The sequence below is a fragment of the Drosophila ficusphila genome, unplaced genomic scaffold (assembly GCF_018152265.1).
Source record: "Drosophila ficusphila isolate 14025-0441.05 unplaced genomic scaffold, ASM1815226v1 contig_795, whole genome shotgun sequence".
In the NCBI taxonomy this organism is placed as follows: Eukaryota; Metazoa; Arthropoda; class Insecta; order Diptera; family Drosophilidae; genus Drosophila; species Drosophila ficusphila.
This window is the reverse complement of record NW_025064741.1, coordinates 291,904-308,673: the sequence shown is the minus strand read 5'-3', so window position 1 is coordinate 308,673 and position 16,770 is coordinate 291,904. Positions and strand designations below refer to the sequence as shown.

The 16,770-nt window shown below is 39.9% G+C and overlaps 5 protein-coding genes across 10 annotated transcripts; 3 read left to right on the top strand and 2 right to left on the bottom strand.

The window, feature by feature from the left end:
• Position 1: 1 nt before the first annotated feature.
• LOC108100952 lies at positions 2-2,463 on the top strand. Its single transcript, XM_017205100.2, has 2 exons — positions 2-2,401; positions 2,458-2,463. The coding sequence occupies exons 1-2, from the start codon at positions 86-88 to the stop codon at positions 2,461-2,463; spliced, it is 2,322 nt and encodes a 773-aa protein (XP_017060589.2). The 5' UTR covers positions 2-85.
• Positions 2,464-2,686: 223 nt separating this feature from the next.
• On the top strand, positions 2,687-4,059 carry LOC108100939. Its single transcript, XM_017205084.2, has one exon. The coding sequence runs from the start codon at positions 2,687-2,689 to the stop codon at positions 3,818-3,820; it is 1,134 nt and encodes a 377-aa protein (XP_017060573.1). The 3' UTR covers positions 3,821-4,059.
• A 38-nt stretch (positions 4,060-4,097) lies between these two features.
• LOC108101002 (beta-alanine-activating enzyme) lies at positions 4,098-7,730 on the bottom strand. Of its 3 annotated transcripts, XM_017205168.2 has the most exons (6): positions 7,377-7,730; positions 6,984-7,322; positions 6,647-6,928; positions 6,089-6,522; positions 4,741-6,032; positions 4,098-4,681 (listed from the first exon to the last, which is right to left on the bottom strand). In XM_017205168.2, exons 1-6 carry the CDS (start codon positions 7,697-7,699, stop codon positions 4,268-4,270), a joined length of 3,084 nt encoding a protein of 1,027 aa, XP_017060657.2. In that variant the 5' UTR covers positions 7,700-7,730; the 3' UTR covers positions 4,098-4,267. The 3 variants fall into 3 exon arrangements, with proteins under 3 accessions (XP_017060657.2, XP_017060658.1, XP_017060659.1); XM_017205169.2 differs by lacking the exon at positions 7,377-7,730 and having other exon boundaries at positions 6,647-6,924; positions 6,984-7,071; XM_017205170.2 differs by lacking the exons at positions 6,984-7,322; positions 7,377-7,730 and having other exon boundaries at positions 6,615-6,711.
• A 766-nt stretch (positions 7,731-8,496) lies between these two features.
• LOC108100982 (1-acyl-sn-glycerol-3-phosphate acyltransferase alpha) lies at positions 8,497-13,854 on the bottom strand. Of its 3 annotated transcripts, none has more exons than XM_017205139.2 (3): positions 13,492-13,854; positions 9,684-9,893; positions 8,497-9,564 (listed from the first exon to the last, which is right to left on the bottom strand). In XM_017205139.2, the coding sequence occupies exons 2-3, from the start codon at positions 9,857-9,859 to the stop codon at positions 8,925-8,927; spliced, it is 816 nt and encodes a 271-aa protein (XP_017060628.1). In that variant the 5' UTR covers positions 9,860-9,893; positions 13,492-13,854; the 3' UTR covers positions 8,497-8,924. The 3 variants fall into 3 exon arrangements, with proteins under 3 accessions (XP_017060628.1, XP_017060629.1, XP_017060630.1); XM_017205140.2 differs by lacking the exon at positions 13,492-13,854 and adding an exon at positions 9,968-10,029; XM_017205141.2 differs by lacking the exon at positions 13,492-13,854 and adding an exon at positions 9,954-9,970.
• Positions 13,855-13,970: 116 nt separating this feature from the next.
• Positions 13,971-16,679, top strand: LOC108100981 (zinc finger protein 883). Of its 2 annotated transcripts, XM_017205138.2 has the most exons (3): positions 14,412-14,430; positions 14,501-14,556; positions 14,606-16,679. In XM_017205138.2, exon 3 carries the CDS (start codon positions 14,690-14,692, stop codon positions 16,124-16,126), a length of 1,437 nt encoding a protein of 478 aa, XP_017060627.1. In that variant the 5' UTR covers positions 14,412-14,430; positions 14,501-14,556; positions 14,606-14,689; the 3' UTR covers positions 16,127-16,679. The 2 variants fall into 2 exon arrangements, with proteins under 2 accessions (XP_017060626.1, XP_017060627.1); XM_017205137.2 differs by having other exon boundaries at positions 13,971-14,556.
• The last annotated feature ends 91 nt before the right edge of the window (positions 16,680-16,770 follow it).

Sequence of the window (16,770 nt, the reverse complement as noted above, 5' to 3'; positions counted from 1 at the left end):
ATTTCGCAGCAACTTTGAGAATAACTTCTGTTTTATTTTCATTTTATTCTTGTGCCAGTTTTTTATTACACTCTGAGGATATCAAATGTATAACAGGAGCATTAAGACGGTTTTAAAACTAAATTATGGTCGACCTCTTTCTTATAATATCAACCGCAAGTCTCCCCACATGAAGGGCTTTAAAAGGCGATTAAAAAAAGCGCGACGAATGCAAAAGCTGCTCAACAATCTTTTGAAGGAAGGCGGCAGACTATCTTCCAGGATCAAGAGGATTCCATTGCATCAGAGTCGATCCCTTCTAGCTGAGTGCATTCATTTGTTAAGGCGACAAAATCGACAGATCGAAAAAAATGATCTGCAGGATAAAGGGAATGGCAAAACATTAAGGAAACTTTTACGAAAGTTGTCCCATCATAGATCGAGCAGTTTATTCCTTAAGAAATATTTTAACAAGGCAATCAATGAGTACAAATCTATGGAGCTTTCAATAGAACAAAGGGAAGCCTTATTAGACTTTAAAACTAAAATGATCAGAAAGTTTCTTAGGAGAAATTTAAAACAAGCTGATAAATGTATTCAAGTGACAAGGTTTATGATAAAAAATTATTTGCGGTATGTTAGAAGAATAAAAAGAATTAAAAGGATTGCTTTAAAAATACCTTTCGAGAAAGACTTTTGTCAGTTTTTTATTGGCACTGAAGTCAAAAAAAAAGGTTTCAGTGACAATAAGAAATTGCCAATGCCTATTCAGGTTCAAAGGAGCAATCTAACACCATTGGTTCACCATAAAAGAGAAGCAAAAGACACAGAAAAAAACAAAAAAATTATAGATAAAAGCAAAATTCGTGGTGGAAGGACTACAAATTTGGGATCAGGATCAAGAGAAGTATTTTATAGAAGAACAGAAGGGTGTTATAAATTAGGTAAGCTTTCCAAAAAATCCAGCGAATACCCAATAAATCACACAACAAGGGTCTACCAAAATCTACCAAAATCAAAGGTGAATACTACTGTGGACCCCCGAAAGTTAGCTCCCCAAAAATCCGAAAACAACATAACAGTTGGAAGAAAAGAAAATTTGCAAAGTTATCAAAAATACTTTCCTTATCTTAACCCAAAAATACAACAAAAAATTAAAGTGAAGAATGAACAAAAAATATTGTTGGCCGACAAAAAAGGCAATTATAAAGCAACGGAACTTAAAGCCGAAGGTAAGAGTAATGAAAAGGACGAGGTTAAAGAAAATCTGCAGGATGCTCATAAATTTACGAGAATAAAGACAAAAAAACAAAAAAATAAAGAAAAACGAATAATGGCAATAGATTCATATACAAATATGCAAGACTTTCGAGGTACGGAAACACAAAGTCATTTCTCAATCGACGAAAAGGAAAATTTGCAAGGTAGTAGGAAAAAGATTCCTTACATCAGGTCCACAGAACTTCAAAATAAAATTACCAAAACTAAAAAATCGGCTAGAGCAGGAAAATCGAAAAAAGAAATAAGGTCATTTGAGAGTTTCAAAAGTAAATTTCCAAAAATGAAAATGTGGCATCGGAGTCACAAAAAAATTCCAAGAAAATTTATAGCGACTAAGGAGGAAACCTTAAAAAATCTATCTTCAGTATTACTCGATGTGCCTAAGAAGAAAACCTTAAAAAACTTATCTTCAGAATTACTCGATGTGGCTAAGGAGAAAACCTTAAAAAACGAACCTTCAGAATTACTCGATGTGGCTAAGGAGAAAACCTTAAAAAACGAACCTTCAGAATTACTCGATGTGGCTAAGGAGAGAACCTTGAAATACGAACCTTCACAATTACTCGGTATGATTAAGAAGAAACCCTTAAGAAACAAGCCTTCAAAATTACTCAATATGGATAAGGAGAAAACCTTAAAAAACGAACCTTCACAATTACTTGGTGCGACTAAGGAGAAACCCTTAAGAAACGAACCTTCAGAATTACTGGATGTGGGAAAGGTGAAAACCATGAAAAACGAACCTTCAGAATTACTCGATGTGGCAAAAAAAACCTTAAAAAACGAACCTTCACAATTACTCGGTGTGACTAAGAAGAAACCCTTAAGAAACGAACCTTCAGAATTACTGGATGGGGCTAAGGTGAAATCCTTAAAAAACGAATCTTCAGAATTACTCGATGTGGCTAAGTTGAAAGCCTTAAAAAACGAACTTTCACAATTACTCGGTGAGACTCAGGAGAAACCCTTAAGAAACGATCCTTCAAAATTACCCAATGTGGATAAAAGCAACAACAATGAGACTACCAAGAACATTTTAAAAGTAGGCAATTTTAATTCGTTTACTTACGAAAAATTAAAAGCCGCTCGCCAGGTCATCGGTTTTAAGCCCACTGAAAATAATTCGGTTAATGAGAAGAAGGTAACAAATTCTAAAGACGAACTTAATGAACCTAAAAATCTAGGGTTTTCATCAAGGATTAATGTTTTTAAAATTAAGTCTAAGATATCTCGAGAATCCGTTAAGCGGAAAAGTGTGGAATCATTATTAGAAAAATCTCCAGTAAAATCGACGGAAAGTTTTTTACATGATACCCTACCGCCAATGTCGTTAGTAGCTGATAACATTATTAACAGATTGTTCGAAGATAAGGGAGTACATTTAAATGAGCGAAAAAGATTGAACAAAAAAATCGATCTCGCTAGAATGTCTTTGAACACATTTTTGGGAACAATATCCAAGATTAAATATGGTGATCGAATTAATGCAGTGTGGCACGATTTGGTGGATAATTACAAAGAGTGGTTTAGTTATGCGCATAGCCCCGAGGATATCCAGAAACTGAAGCGAATTCTCAAGTGGCGTTATCTTCACAATGTCCAAAAGGTCCTGTACAATCATATTAAGTATCATAAAAACGACATTGACGACGACAGTTCCTCAATAGGAAGCAGAAGGTCACAAATTCGCAATAACTTTGTTTCTTCTACTAACTTGGGCTCTTTGGGAATTCCTAAAAGGTTATCCCATTTAGACACTTCCTCGACAAAACCTATCCACGAAACCTTTGTACGGTTGCAAATGGAGGCCTTAAGATCAAGGAAATTTGACAAGGACCTGGAGCGAATGGGAAACATGATTATGCACAGGGAAGTGCCTACAAAACCAGGTGATCTCGAAATCTTTAAAAGATATAAGTATGATCCTCAGCACTTCAACGTGCTGATATTATCTCAAGGGAAACCCATCTCGGATGAAAAATTTGAGGAAATGCTTCCGGTTTTAGAGCGAAATTTTCAGTACATAAGCAATCAATTGGTATTGCAATCGAGACAAAGAAGGATACGAAAAATGAAGGCTAAAAACGAGACCCGACTAGCAGAAGCCGAGGTACTATCAAAAACTTCATTTGAAAGCTGTTATACTGAACGTACGGACTTTACCGCAGACTTTGTTGCGAAAAGGCGGGAGATTTTGGCAGCCTACATTGCCAAACTGGAAAAGACGCCGACTGAAATACTCCTGGCAAAAATCCGTAAGCAGAAAAAAAAAGATCAGCTTGCCAAAAAAGCGGAAGAACGAGCGCAGCGGAAAGATCAAAATCGCAAGGCTCCAAAAAGGAGGAGATCGCTAAGTGCGCTATTCAGGGCTCCAAGACAAACGCACCGTGAACGACAGGCTCTCCAGGACATCCAAGAGGAGCAGGAGGAGGGCAGGAGTCCAAAGTCTTCGGCTACATCAATGTGTTGCCATCGGTGCAGCAAGTGCGGATTGATTTGGATTGATAACTGCTCCGACGAATCCACCGAAGGAACAGTGGATCATATCTGTCCAGCTTAAAAACAAAAATCAATACGCATTGTACCATCTTCAAAATAATCATATTGTAAATGTCATCTTAAAATAAAAATATAAGCAAATAAATATTCATGACTTTTTATGATTTGGTTACTTAAGCGTACGCTGGTACTAAAAATCTCTATTATGATTCACTATGTTTCGAGCGAAACTTGCTCTTCAAATTCATAAAAAATTTTAAAGGACATATGAATATTTATTAATTTGTTTTGGTATACGTTTACTTTTTCATTTGTTTTGGTAAAAAATATAAAAAAGGTTTGTAAAACAACAAAAATTAACATTTATCTGAACTTAAAATTCGAATTTTAATTCTTAATATTAAATTATTTTGTATATTGAACTAATTATTTCCAATTAGTGTTAGCTATTTTAAGGCACGTTTCAAATTATTTACAGTTTTTAAATGGAATTCTTTTGTGTGTTCTTCTATATGCCAAGACAGTATAGAAAATTGTCACGGCATCCCACATACACTCGTCGCAGGCTTTCAATATAGCACGCACTGGAAAACACTTCGCCGGGAAGTTTATCCGACCACTGTATCTCGCCTTTTCCGAAGTCAATCAGTACAACGCGTCCATCTGTGGCTGCGCACCAAACCAAAACCCCGTACGGTTGCACAGTGAGCAAACTAGGCGTTGCATAAATGGGTGCTCCCACTTTTATCCTCCACAGAAGTTCAAAGTCAACTGAGGTCCGTCCGTATCCAGTTTTGCAACGCAGGCAATAAACATGCTGATCGATACAGCCGAAAACGACAAAGGCGTGTCCCATCAAGGTGGGTGGGGTCTTGACCACCAGCGATGAGAAAATGTTGCCCTCTGTGTTGTAGGTTCCCAACTTAAAATCGAAATTGATTTTTATAGATTTGAAACTAGAAATAAACAAAGATTACTTACAATTTTTCCGTTGCCCACATGACAGGCGTGCACACGCCCAGCAACTTCGGCGCTCAGAAAGATGTTGGACTTGGGTTCCATTAGGACGGGAGTGGAAAAGATCGGCTCCCTAAGCTTCTGCGTCCACTCAACGGAGCCATCTGTGATGGCGACTCGCGAATAACTTCCGTCCAAGGTGCAAATAATAAGTGACTGTTCGCCGGCCAACTCAAGAGGGCTGGCGAAGATCGGTTTCTCACCAATTTTTAGACACCACAGCACCTCCTGCCGTTCCGCAGATAAGCAATAGACATTATAGTCTTCTGCATAGCTGCATACTATTATCCGACGGCCGTCGGCGGTGAGCAAGGGCTGGGATTTAATCATGCCACCAATACCCACACGAAACACAATGTCGCCGTTTTGGGGATTAAAGCCATAGAGGCAACCATCGTAGCAGCCGACCATTGCAAGCTGCTCACTAAGAAACGTCACTTTGCACTCGATACGGTCGGGTAGCCTGACTATACTTTGCTCTATGCCCGTTCGGGGATCAAAAGTTCGCAGAATTTTGGAATGTGCGCCCACGCAAATGTATCGTCCTTCATATTCGGTCACTGGCGAGTCCACGCACTTCTCAAAGTTCGCCTTCCAGTGGAACAGAAGTTTTGGGACCGGCTGTTCAATCCGTTTGATTACCAGTCCGGCAGGGCAGGAACTAACAACCGCCTGTTCAACAGGTTTCCTTTTGAAGTTAGTGGCGACCAACTTGGCCGTATCCAAGAACCGTATAACTGTTCGCAGCGGAACGTTCTCGTCCAGTAGCATCTCAAACAAGTGCCTCTGCTCGTCATCGATGCACATCTGCTGGCCGATCTCTCGGCAAATAGTGATGGCATGAAACGATGTTCCACCCGCCTGGCGAAAGCTCAAGTCGTAACCGCTGGGATTGCTGCCCTCAAGTCGTTGCCTCTTCGCTTCCGTTTCCTCCACACATTCTAGTCTATCGTGCAGATAGCTCTTCAATATTTCCTGAGCGGGTTGAGCGAGGGGAATGCATTCCTTGAGCAGCTGTTGTTTATCCAATTTGCCATGGACATTGCAGGGAAAGTTTTGCAGATAGATAAACCTATCTGGTTGCTCCGCAATGGACACCTTGGAGAGGATATCAAAAGTTTGAGCCCTCTGTTGAACTCTGGACTTCGAGAGCGGTGTTCGAATGCAGCAGATGACCTTTTGCAGGTCCTCCAGCCATATGCAAGTGACCAGCTCGCTGCTAAGCAGACATTTTTGAATTTTGCGAGTCATTGAACCTGCAATTTTTTGTGATAACATTTCTGGACTTGTTATATACTGGATAAGTTCTCACCCAAGCTGATACGGTTACCGGCTCGCTTCACCACATCGTTTGCTCTCTCCTCGTAGAACAGGGTTCCATCTTTAAGCCTTGTCACCAGGTCCCCAGTAGCTCTGAAGCAAACTCCGGAATTCTCTCTTGCAGTTTCCACTGCATCATCTATTTCTGGTATATAGCAACGCCGTGAGGCACTGCCTAAAAAGAGCTCGCCGTTTGGGGAATCCCCATCGTCCTGCCATTGAATTCTAAGGACCGTATCGTCTTCAATGGGCTTGCCCAAGGGTACTTGAGTTTGTAGGGACTGAACGATGTGAAGGAGGCTCCAGCAGGATAACTCAGTGATTCCATAGATATTGCAAATATGTTTTTGCAACAGAACACATGGATTCATCCAAGTAATTAGCTCAGCGTTGGAGGGAAATGTCTCGCCGCCCAGGAGCAGAACTCTGAAATAATGTATACAATTAGGACACAGTTATGTTATGGATAAGAACGATTAGATTAACTAGTATTTACTTAATTTCGTTTGGCAACTAACCCTATCTTATGATAACCCTAATCATATCGCACCTCAGTGAACTAGAGTTAACCAATATTCGGTCTCTGATAGAAGTGGCTCCAAATTGCCGGAACAGCGACGGGGTCATCTGCAGTATGCTGATTCCCGGCTTGGAAAGGTTGTCGGGAAATAGATCACTTAGCACCTTGCTGGGAGAGTCTCTCATCGAGTGACGACTGATCAGTAAAGTAGCTCCATTTTGCAGGGCCAAAAAGAACTCGACCACAAATGGATCGAATGTGCAAGGTGTTCCCAGATAAATTATGTCGGCCATGGAGACGTTTAGCTTCTGGCTTGGAAGGCATGACATTGATTAGCTGGACATTATTATATAATTCGATTTGTTACCTAAGCGCCACTATATTTGGGGCGATGCATTCGTAGGGAACGTATATGAGCTTGGGGCAACCGGTACTTCCTGTTGTGGTAATAGTGTAGCACATATTGGGGGGAAGGGTTCGCTTGGCCAGGACGACAGCATCGGTGGGCTTGTGCTTAACCTTGTACAGCTTGCACTCTTCGTTAAAAGCCGTGATGCAGCCCAGACGTATAAAGTTTAAAGTTCCAACAGCCAAATGCTTGTTGACCAGCAGATATTCCACTCCCGCCAAGGACATCTGTTCGTAGAGCGCCTGTGACAGCATCATCTTGTCCGTCGGGAAAAAGTAGCATTTATGGTTTAGTATTCTGTAAGTTAATAATGATTAAGAAGTACTATAATAAACAATTAACGTTTCATACGTAAGAATTAGAAGACATGAGGTTGGCGTGTGTTCCGTGATGCGGAGGGCAATTCCTGCTCCTTCAGGAACTTGATTGCTTTTTAAAAAATTCAGCATTGTCTGCACTTTTTCCACCGCTTCTCCATAAGTCACGGTCATGTCTTCCGGCTCCATGCGCTTTAGCAGAAAGGGAACATCTTTAAATGCTTGTATTCTGTTGATTTCGTACAGTTTCTCCTGGTGTTTTGCAAAAGTTTCTTTTGGTTCCAATTTCTGACTAGACTGGTTGTCTTCTGGCGGTACATCATCCACAATTTCTAATTTTATTTCGGGGGCTTCCATTGCATCGCACACTTGTTGACTATAACATCGAAAAGCGACACCCATTGCGTCTACGATACGTGATGAAAACAAGAAAACGTAAGTGAAAACGTAAATCGATAAATTGATAGGCAGCCTATAAAGCGCGCCAATACAAAAGAAAATTTAAATGAAACCTATTTAATTGCGAGCTGAAAACTGACGTTTGAAAAGATTGCTTACTTAAATTGCATCATACCAAACCTGTTTTTTAAATTATTCCAGTTAATCTTACTAATTCACCTGTTGGCTACCGTTGCTCACAACATTTGAACATGTGAGAATTTCTGCTTCTAGCAAGTAGTTGGGCGAAGTAGATTTTTTTTACATTTTTTTATACCCCTGCAGAGCAAAGGGTATTATAATTTCAGTCAGAAGTTTGTAATGCAGTGAAGGAGACACCTCAGACCCCATAAAGTATATATGTATATAGTTGATTAAAAACGAATTAAAAATGCAAGCAAATGCCCCCGGAGGGCTTTGAACGATCTACGATCGCTGACCACCCACAAACTAAGCGAATTTCTTGGAAATGAAAAATGGAAATCGAAGTGGGGCCTTCCCTTGCTGAAGTCATTGCAATTAGCCCCCCCCTTTGGGGGTACACTAGACTTCCCCCTCTCACCCCCCTTCTCCACACATTAATACGCATTTGTTATGTGTCGCAAGCTAGTTTCTCAGTTTTAAAGCTATCTTGCTGAAACTACCAAAAGTTGTGTAGTTATTGCAAGCAGTATATAAGTCGAAACGGGAATTTAAACTATTCCTTTGAAAATGTGTTCTGTTTTATTGTTCATTGGGAACTTTTTATTAAATAGGTCTCATTTCATTATTCACATATAAGCCATGTAAGCCATATAAGCCATATAAGCCATTATATTATTAGCAAATGTGTTTTTCCTTTTGTAAAAGTTGGTTTTGATTTTGGTTTTGTCATAAAAAGCTCTAGGCATACACATGCATGTACTGGAGGTAAAACAGTTAATATTAATCGAAAACACACCCATAGAATGATATTGTGTAACTTAATACTAGGCAATTGGTTCCACGTCCCTCCCAAATCCGGATTCCGTTGCTTTTGATTCCTCTCATTCAGGTTTAGACAAATCTTGTAGATCAAATATAATTTAAATCTCCCAAGCAGGAACTTGTGTATATCTGGGTGTTATTTCCATGTAACCTGAGTTAAATCGTATCCTATACAGTTCTATGCCTGTTTCTTAGCGCTCAAGGCCAGGCCTTCTTTGCTCAGCTTTGTGTATTCGGTTTGCATGATGGAGTAGCACTCGTCAATCAGCTGCTGGACGTTTTCCTTTTCATAGTTATCGGTGGGCACCTCGGGAAGGATGTGGATAATGGCGTGGCCCGGCCGGAAGGTCTTCTTCTCGTCGTCCATAAATGAGTACTTCGATATGACCACCGGCTGGATAGGACTTTTGCCCTGAAGTGCGATGTGGAAGGAGCCCTTCTTAAAGGGAAGCAGCGAGTCTTTGGTGTTGCGTGTGCCCTCCGGGAAGAGTAGCAATTTGCAATTGCGTTCCTGTATCGCTTTTGCCTCCTTTTGCAGTGAGTGGATGCTGTCGGTCTTGCGGGACCTGTTAATGTACAGAGTTCCCCAGAGCCACGCTCCGATGCCGAAGAACGGAATGTAGAGGACCTCCTTTTTAGATACGACCGTCGCCCGACCGATTACCGGCCACAGGTATGCCAAAACCAACAGATCCACCGCACTCTGGTGGTTCATGATCACCACAGCTCCGTGGTCCTTACGCACATTCTCCAAGCCACGAACCTCCATGGTTATGCCCATCAGACTACACAGCTGCCGGAAGAACCAAGATGGGATGCTGCAAAAATAAAATTAAAAGTACATTTTTGAGTTGTTTATAAAAATTTGGGTATTTTTCTTCTTTACTCAGGTAAAAACGATAAAATAATCATAATAAGCAATGCGATTAATACTTACAGCGCATTTCGATAGTCTCTCGGTCGCAGAATCATAAATGGAACACAAATAAGGACTACTGCACCCGCTCCAAAGAATATTAGGACCATGCGCATCTGATAAGGAGCTTTGGCAGAAGCACTTAGTATGAGAGCGACCACGCAGGCAAGGCCAATTACTTCGCATGTGCAAGCCATTTTGGGACGGTGTTCAATCCCAAAGGTATTTTTACTAAAAAAAACAATTAATAAGAATTAGTTTAATTAAAATAATGGTTCGTGTTTTGTAAACTTGGGGCACTAAACCTATTTTTGGTTGGCAAGAATTTTATGAAACTGAGTTATGAAAATTTCGGGTTTAGTTCCGGACACATAATGCTACGCTCTCTAAAACTAAGCATTGTTGTGTACATATTCATTTCACTTTTAGTTTATTAAAATTATGGTCATATCGATCTTTTCTGGATTGGCAACTTACTATTATAACAGGGAAAATCACAAGTGACTCAGCTGATTGCAATTATTTTTATTATTGACTTAAACTCTAGTAATAGAGCTTGTCAACTGACTTGGGATTGTTTGATAGCAGGTACTATGAAAATTATTTTCAATTCACTATAATTTGTTTACTGCTTTGATTGGTCAATAAATGTTCATGTGATGCGTTTCTTAACTCTTTACATTAATGCTGATTCAAAACTGAACAATTTTTGTTAGATTCAATGCTTTATTGCCAGCTACTTTAGATAGCTGAAGAATGATTATAAATTCATGATTATTGCCAACTACTTTAGATAGGTCAAGATTGATTATAAATTCATGATTATCCCTCTACAAACAAACCTCTTTAATGCCTTAACAAGGTCGGCACACGTCCGCTTCGGCCAATCGGGCAAATAAAACTGAAGAGTCCCATAATTTGTTGGTGGGCCCGTTAATATTGGCAGTTGCGAATAGCTTATCAGAATTTTACCAGTTGCTATTGTTTGGATTAAGGCACTGAACTTTGGTAAAGCAATGACGAGTAGGGGTACAAAGATTTGAAAGATCAGAATAGTAATCAAGTGTTGGCGATATGGCTAAAGTGGCGCACAAAGGGGTATGTATTTTTTTTTATAGATTACTGTTGTTTGGGGTATGGTAATCTTTTTATAGCTACAACACCTAGCACCCACAAGAACCGTTTTTTTATTATTTATGAAAGTCAATAATCAACTTGATTAAAAGATTGGAAGTTATAATAAAATACTTATGTTGGGTTTATCTATAAATTGGGAAAAAACTACAATAATGGAGGTACACGGGAACTGTTTATGGCAACTTTAATTTTTTTTCAGAGAGGGTAACTTTTGGTGAAACAATTAGGAAATGAGCTAATTACCCACAGACCAGAGTGTGACATAGAGGTCGAAGCTCATCTTTATGGACATATTCACTCTACAACCCATTACTCAAGCAATAAAGCCTAGAAAGCTGCGAATATTATTCAACATTTGACGCAAATTACTAGTAACGACATAGGAATTGTTGTTAAGTGTACTTAACAAATTAGAAGGCTACTTGAGATTACTATACTTTTTGTCCCAAAATTCATCACATGGTCCTTTTATCTTTATGGCTACATCTTCTTAATATTAAATTTACCCGGCAACAGTAGAGCTCTAATCAATTGTTTATTTGAACTGGAAGTCACTCATAATAAACTTAACTTGTAAATTATTTACGAAACAACTTCTAATGTTGGCAATAACAATTATGGCAATTATAATTATCGTTACAGATACAATTTTCGGCCATTAGAGCTTTAGATTAATGTTGAACTGTTGATATTGGTGTGACCTTTTGGGGAGTAATTACGTGATGAATGTTGAATACGTTTAATCAAGCGTCCAGATCAGATGGTTACCGCTGCCTTGGATTTTTATTGATTTTTGTTTGGACAGGTACGAAAATACTAATGAGTGTTTCTTTGTATTTTTCCGTCTCCATATTGTGACGGCTAACTTTGAATATTATTTGCAAGGGCTAATGTTTATAGTTCTACAGAAAACCAACGGTTTGCCATAAAATTTCCAGGTATTTATCGACATTTATACCTTTCCATGTTTATAGTTATGTAACGGGATTTTTGGCTTAATAAATTTTAAATCAACAAAACCTTGGAAGAAATGATTTCAATTTTTGTTTGATTGAAATGTTTAAGCAAGTGTAAAGCAAAAAAGGTTTTGAAAACATTTTGATTATTTTGGTAAGTAAATAGGCCTTAGTATCAATGTGAGGGAGTTGTGTTTGTCGGCTTTAGAGATCTCACCAGCAACAAATCAAAAGTTATGTGCAAACTGCTGTGGAGTGAACTATGTATTGTATTAATTCAAGCATTACTGTTAATGTGCTGAAAACATTTTGCAAACGAAAAATGTTTCACTTTGTGTTTACAGTTGTCCGTTTCCATATTGCGAAGGGGGTAAAACTGAACGATTTGGCGGCTTTCATTATCTTTTCGACATCGCAGCTGAGCTTTCTGTGTGCGTGACAACTGAACATTGATTCATTCAGCTAGCATAAGCTTATTTTGCTGATAAGATTGTGGCATGATTCCACGCTTAAAAACGATAGGCATTATTATTATTACAGCGATTGTACGCATGTGACGGGCGTGGAGAACAACTAACATCCGACCGGCCTCTGGATCTCCCGGTAGCTTCAATTTGCCAGCCAATTTAGCGTCAGCGCTTTGAGTCAAGTTCAAAGTCAACGAGTGCATAGTCTGATGAGAGGAAATCTACAAAATAGAAACCAAACCTGACTCATTGCACTGTTTTGATCTGGCGGTCGGACTTCATCGAATGATCATTGTCTCACGCGTAATTAACGTGTGAAATGATTAGAACTTAAATCTTCTGTTGTTTTTGAAAGGTACACAAAAGTTGACACCATTTATGTGTCTGGCGTTTGGCATATAAGCTATGTTTATAGTATTTGTATTCGAGTGAAAATATTAAATTAACCAGAGTCCCGTAAGCTATACACAATATCGAGTAGCATCGCATGTGGTGCCTATTATTGATTAAGTACGGTGATATCATCCCTTTAAAAAGACCTGTACGTTTAAAAATCTTAAGTGAGTACAAAGTTTTATAGAAGCATTGGTTTTGCCGCAACACATAATATTAAAAATTCCCTTTTTTCTTATTAAGGCTTTAAATTATTAAACACAAAACCATTATTTCACCCGGCATGGCAACGATGGAAGGTACGAAGTCCCAATAACCTAAAATCAACAGGCCCAGGCGACCAAAAAAAATAAAACTCTGGGGACTTAAAGAGCGCAAGGGCAAAGCTCGGGACTAAAAGAAAACGGCGTCAACAGGATGATGGGCCGGACACAGAAAGAAATACATTTCGAAAAGTATTTGGATATTATACATTTTCTTTAATAGTTCAATCTTTTTAATCTAATTAGATTATTTAGACACCTATTTTGAAATACGAATATTTCTTTGTTGGTAAAATTGAAATGAGGTTTGTTAAACAAAAATATAATGGCAAACACATTTATCTTTCACTGGTTGATGCTTGATTAGTTCTATATAGACACAATAAACCTTAAATTAAATTAAATAAAAAAAATGTGTTTCCTGTGCATTGGGAAAGAGAGTAATAAATGTACATGGGGTTGCTGTTGTTTTTATTCCTGCTGGAATAACACACACACCTTACGAGACAAGAGAGAAGAGGTAGAGGAACAAGAGGGGATGAGGACAAAGAAAAGGAGCATAATAAAGACAGAACGTGGGGAAACAACAACAACTTAAATAGTACAAACTCACGAAACAGTTTTTTGCCCACTTGTGGGTGGAAAATTGTTGCTCCGGCTTTAGTTCTCTCCCCGTTACTTTTGTTTTTAGTGCTGCGTGGGCGTAACAGTTGTTTTACCGATGTGTGTGTGTGTGTTTAGTTTAATTTGCAGCATCTGCAGTGCAATAAATTGCACTAAACGTCTTGTATATAATTGAAAACAAACAAGAACCGCACTGTAGTATATTAACCCACTAAGCACTTGATCCTTAATCACAAAAAGGAATTTTCCCGCGTTCGCACAGGCTTTCGAGCTATTTTGCGTTCCGCCGACTGAGTGCCGGCACTCAAAAAGAGACGTCCGTTTTAACCAAAAGTCCGTGGGCAATTGAGAAACCCGAGAGAGCCACACGATGATTGTGGACTGAACCCGAACAAACCTGTGGGCAATTGATAAACAAATAGTGACTTTTCCTCACACACTTTTATTTTCTAATATAAATTTTCTTGTTTTGTTAATTTCTTGTTACTTGATACAATTTTCAACCCCAATATTCAATTTAGAGTTAATTGCGTTTTAGCGCAAGAGTCTTATTGCGTTTCAGATGTGAATGACGTTTTGTTGATGCTCGGAAATCGAAATATATATTATAATCTGAACATTTTATATGATTCAGTAAAATTGATGAGTAAATTTAAATTAATAAAAACGGCGTTTCTTTTTAAAATACACCCACCGTGCCAAAGTAATCGATTACCCCATGATAATCGATTGCCACATGTTGCGAAATACAGTGAAGTATCGATTTTAGCGTGAGGTGTGTACTCATCTCTAATGCTAAACGCGTTTTTTCTTGCCGGCACGGCTTTGTTTGCAATATTTGCCATAATATATAAATTCCGAGAGCTTCGGAATATCTTAAAGCCGTGGGATGTTTATATCGGAGCCTGATGCCAACCCGGAGCGGGAGGTAAGCACTTGCCGACTTTGCCACCACGAAACGGATGCCAATTCACCAAACATTTTCGAGAGCTCCGTAGAGTGCTGCAAGGATGTGTCCATCGCGGAGATTTCCCAGATTCTTTGGGGTGTTCAGGTAAGCGACCAAACCAAGAAAAGGTCGTTTAGTAATTTATTTTGTCTAGTACGATCGTCATGAGTGCCTGTCGGATCTCATTTGCCCTAGTTGCCTAGAGATCTTGGAGGATGCTTTTGAGCAGAGGAAGGGCATGCAGGAGCGAGAACAGTCGCTTCAGGAGCAGTTGAAGGACCTCATTAAGAATGACGCTAAGTACCGGCCCGGCCTGAATGGCAATCCCGGGGAATTTGTGCCCGAGGATGGCTGCATCATAATAGACGTTGACCCGGAAAAACTGGCGGAATCCAGTGAGGATGAATTCGCACTCTGTTCAGATGGAGAATTCGAAGATGACGAAGACGAGGAGGATGAAGAGGACTATGATGAAGAGGATGAAGAAGATGGACAGAATGGCGAAGATGTAGATATGCCGTTGGGCATGGATGCCGCCCAGATGGCGGCTCAAAAGTCCACCAAGATCGATGCAAACTCATCAACGGCTAGGCCCAAACGAGCCTTCCTCTGCCAGTACTGCGATCTCGGCTTCACCCTTCCGTCTGACTGCCAGGAGCACGAGCGGAATGCCCACGACCCCAGTGCACCGTATTGTTGCACCTACTGCAATCTGAAAGTGGTTACGCGGCCTGCTTTGATTTCACACATTAAGACCCTGCACGATCCGGAGCGTCCGTATGTGTGTGCCCACTGTAGAAAGGGATTTGTGCGCCGGTCTGATCTGAAGAAACACACAATTGTGCACACAGGCGTGAGACCCTACACCTGCAACGTGTGTTCCAAGAGCTTCTCGAGAAATACGAATCTGACCAAGCACATGCGCATCCACAGCGGCGTCAAGCCTTTTGTCTGCCAGCAGTGTCCACGATCCTTCCAGACGGCTGTCGAAATGATGCGGCATACGCGGTCTCATGGCGAAGTGAAGGCTTTTCAGTGTGGACGATGCCCCTACTCGTTCTCGCGAAAGGACAAGTTGCTAGCACACCAGCAGGTCCACACCAGACGGGACGTAGAGCAGCAGCAACAGCAGCAAATGGGACTTCTTCCGCCAGTGGAGAGCGATTCGGCGCTTCTACAGCAGCAGGCGTTCCAGGCAAAACAAAAGACTTCAGCACCAACGAAAACCTCGCGTAATTACCGATGCGATGTCTGCGACCGCGGTTTCCAACGGGAGCGGGACCTGCAACGCCATCGTGCTCTTCATATGGACTCGCTGTTTGCCTGCAAAATCTGCAACCAGGGATTCAATCGTCGCGAGCAACTGCAGCGCCATGAAGTGGAGGCCCATGGCCCGAGCTATACTTGCTCGATTTGCTGCATTAGCTTCCATTATCAAATTGAGCTGGAGAATCACCTTAAGGTCCATCAGCTGCAACACAAGATGGCCCAGCGTGCCCAGGAGGCTTCTATTTTGCCCCACAGAATGGCCGACCAGACACCCGCGGCCATGACTGCTCCGGTCGTGCAAGAACCTCCGCCAATGCGTCCCTCGGCTTCAGAACTCTCATTCTACAGCAACATGATTCCCACCATGAATTTGGGCTTCTACAGCGAGACTCGTCCCGAGGAGTAAGATTACATACACTAAGGTTAGTAAGTAGGTTGAAAAGATTATAAGGTCAAGGCTGTTTTAGGTTCAGGTAAGATATCATAGGCTCAGTATCTTGAAGTGCACAGCCAAATGGATGCCAAAACGTAGCCTAGCAATTTATTCATAAATGGCCAAACTGTAAGGGTAACTGGAAATTTACATATTTAATTGATTTAATTTCACAAATGTCTTTAAATGGATTGACTGATTTTTGTAAAGAAAAAATATTAAAGTTAAATTTTAATACCTTTTAGTTGGCTAAAGATATTTTATTATAATTTGTAAACGCTTCTGTAAAATAATACGCGGTTTCAAATGTTCAATATGGATGAACTTATTAGTTTAAAGAAGATAAAAAGCTTCGACATACAAGAACGATTTTAATTTAATTGAAATACTTGTTTAATTGTCCAGATATATCTTAATTTATTAGTAACGGCATTGTACATTATTATGCGGATTACAACATTCAATATAAAACGAATAATTATTCACAAGAGAAAATAAATTTTGGACAGATGGTTTTTGTTTAATATTTTCATTGTTTTTTTTGATAATGTTTTTAACTACTAAAATGTAGACTCCCCAGGCCAACATGTTGCAAGCAACAAGTTGCAAGTGGTCTG

Excerpts from the sequence above, each read along its gene's own strand:
- LOC108100981 (XM_017205137.2), top strand. The coding sequence starts at position 14,392 with ATGTTTATATCGGAGCCTGATGCCAACCCGGAGCGGGAGGTAAGCACT. Across the intron at positions 14,557-14,605 it reads AGATTCTTTGGGGTGTTCAG|TACGATCGTCATGAGTGCCT; the intron begins GTAAGCGACCAA and ends TATTTTGTCTAG.
- LOC108101002 (XM_017205168.2), bottom strand. The coding sequence starts at position 7,699 with ATGGAAGCCCCCGAAATAAAATTAGAAATTGTGGATGATGTACCGCCA. Across the intron at positions 6,929-6,983 it reads CCAAATATAGTGGCGCTTAG|CCAGAAGCTAAACGTCTCCA; the intron begins GTAACAAATCGA and ends ATGCCTTCCAAG. Across the intron at positions 4,682-4,740 it reads ATGTGGGCAACGGAAAAATT|TTGGGAACCTACAACACAGA; the intron begins GTAAGTAATCTT and ends TTCGATTTTAAG.
- LOC108100982 (XM_017205139.2), bottom strand. The coding sequence starts at position 9,859 with ATGGCTTGCACATGCGAAGTAATTGGCCTTGCCTGCGTGGTCGCTCTC. Across the intron at positions 9,565-9,683 it reads AGAGACTATCGAAATGCGCT|CATCCCATCTTGGTTCTTCC; the intron begins GTAAGTATTAAT and ends TTATTTTTGCAG.
- LOC108100952 (XM_017205100.2), top strand. The coding sequence starts at position 86 with ATGTATAACAGGAGCATTAAGACGGTTTTAAAACTAAATTATGGTCGA.
- LOC108100939 (XM_017205084.2), top strand. The coding sequence starts at position 2,687 with ATGTCTTTGAACACATTTTTGGGAACAATATCCAAGATTAAATATGGT.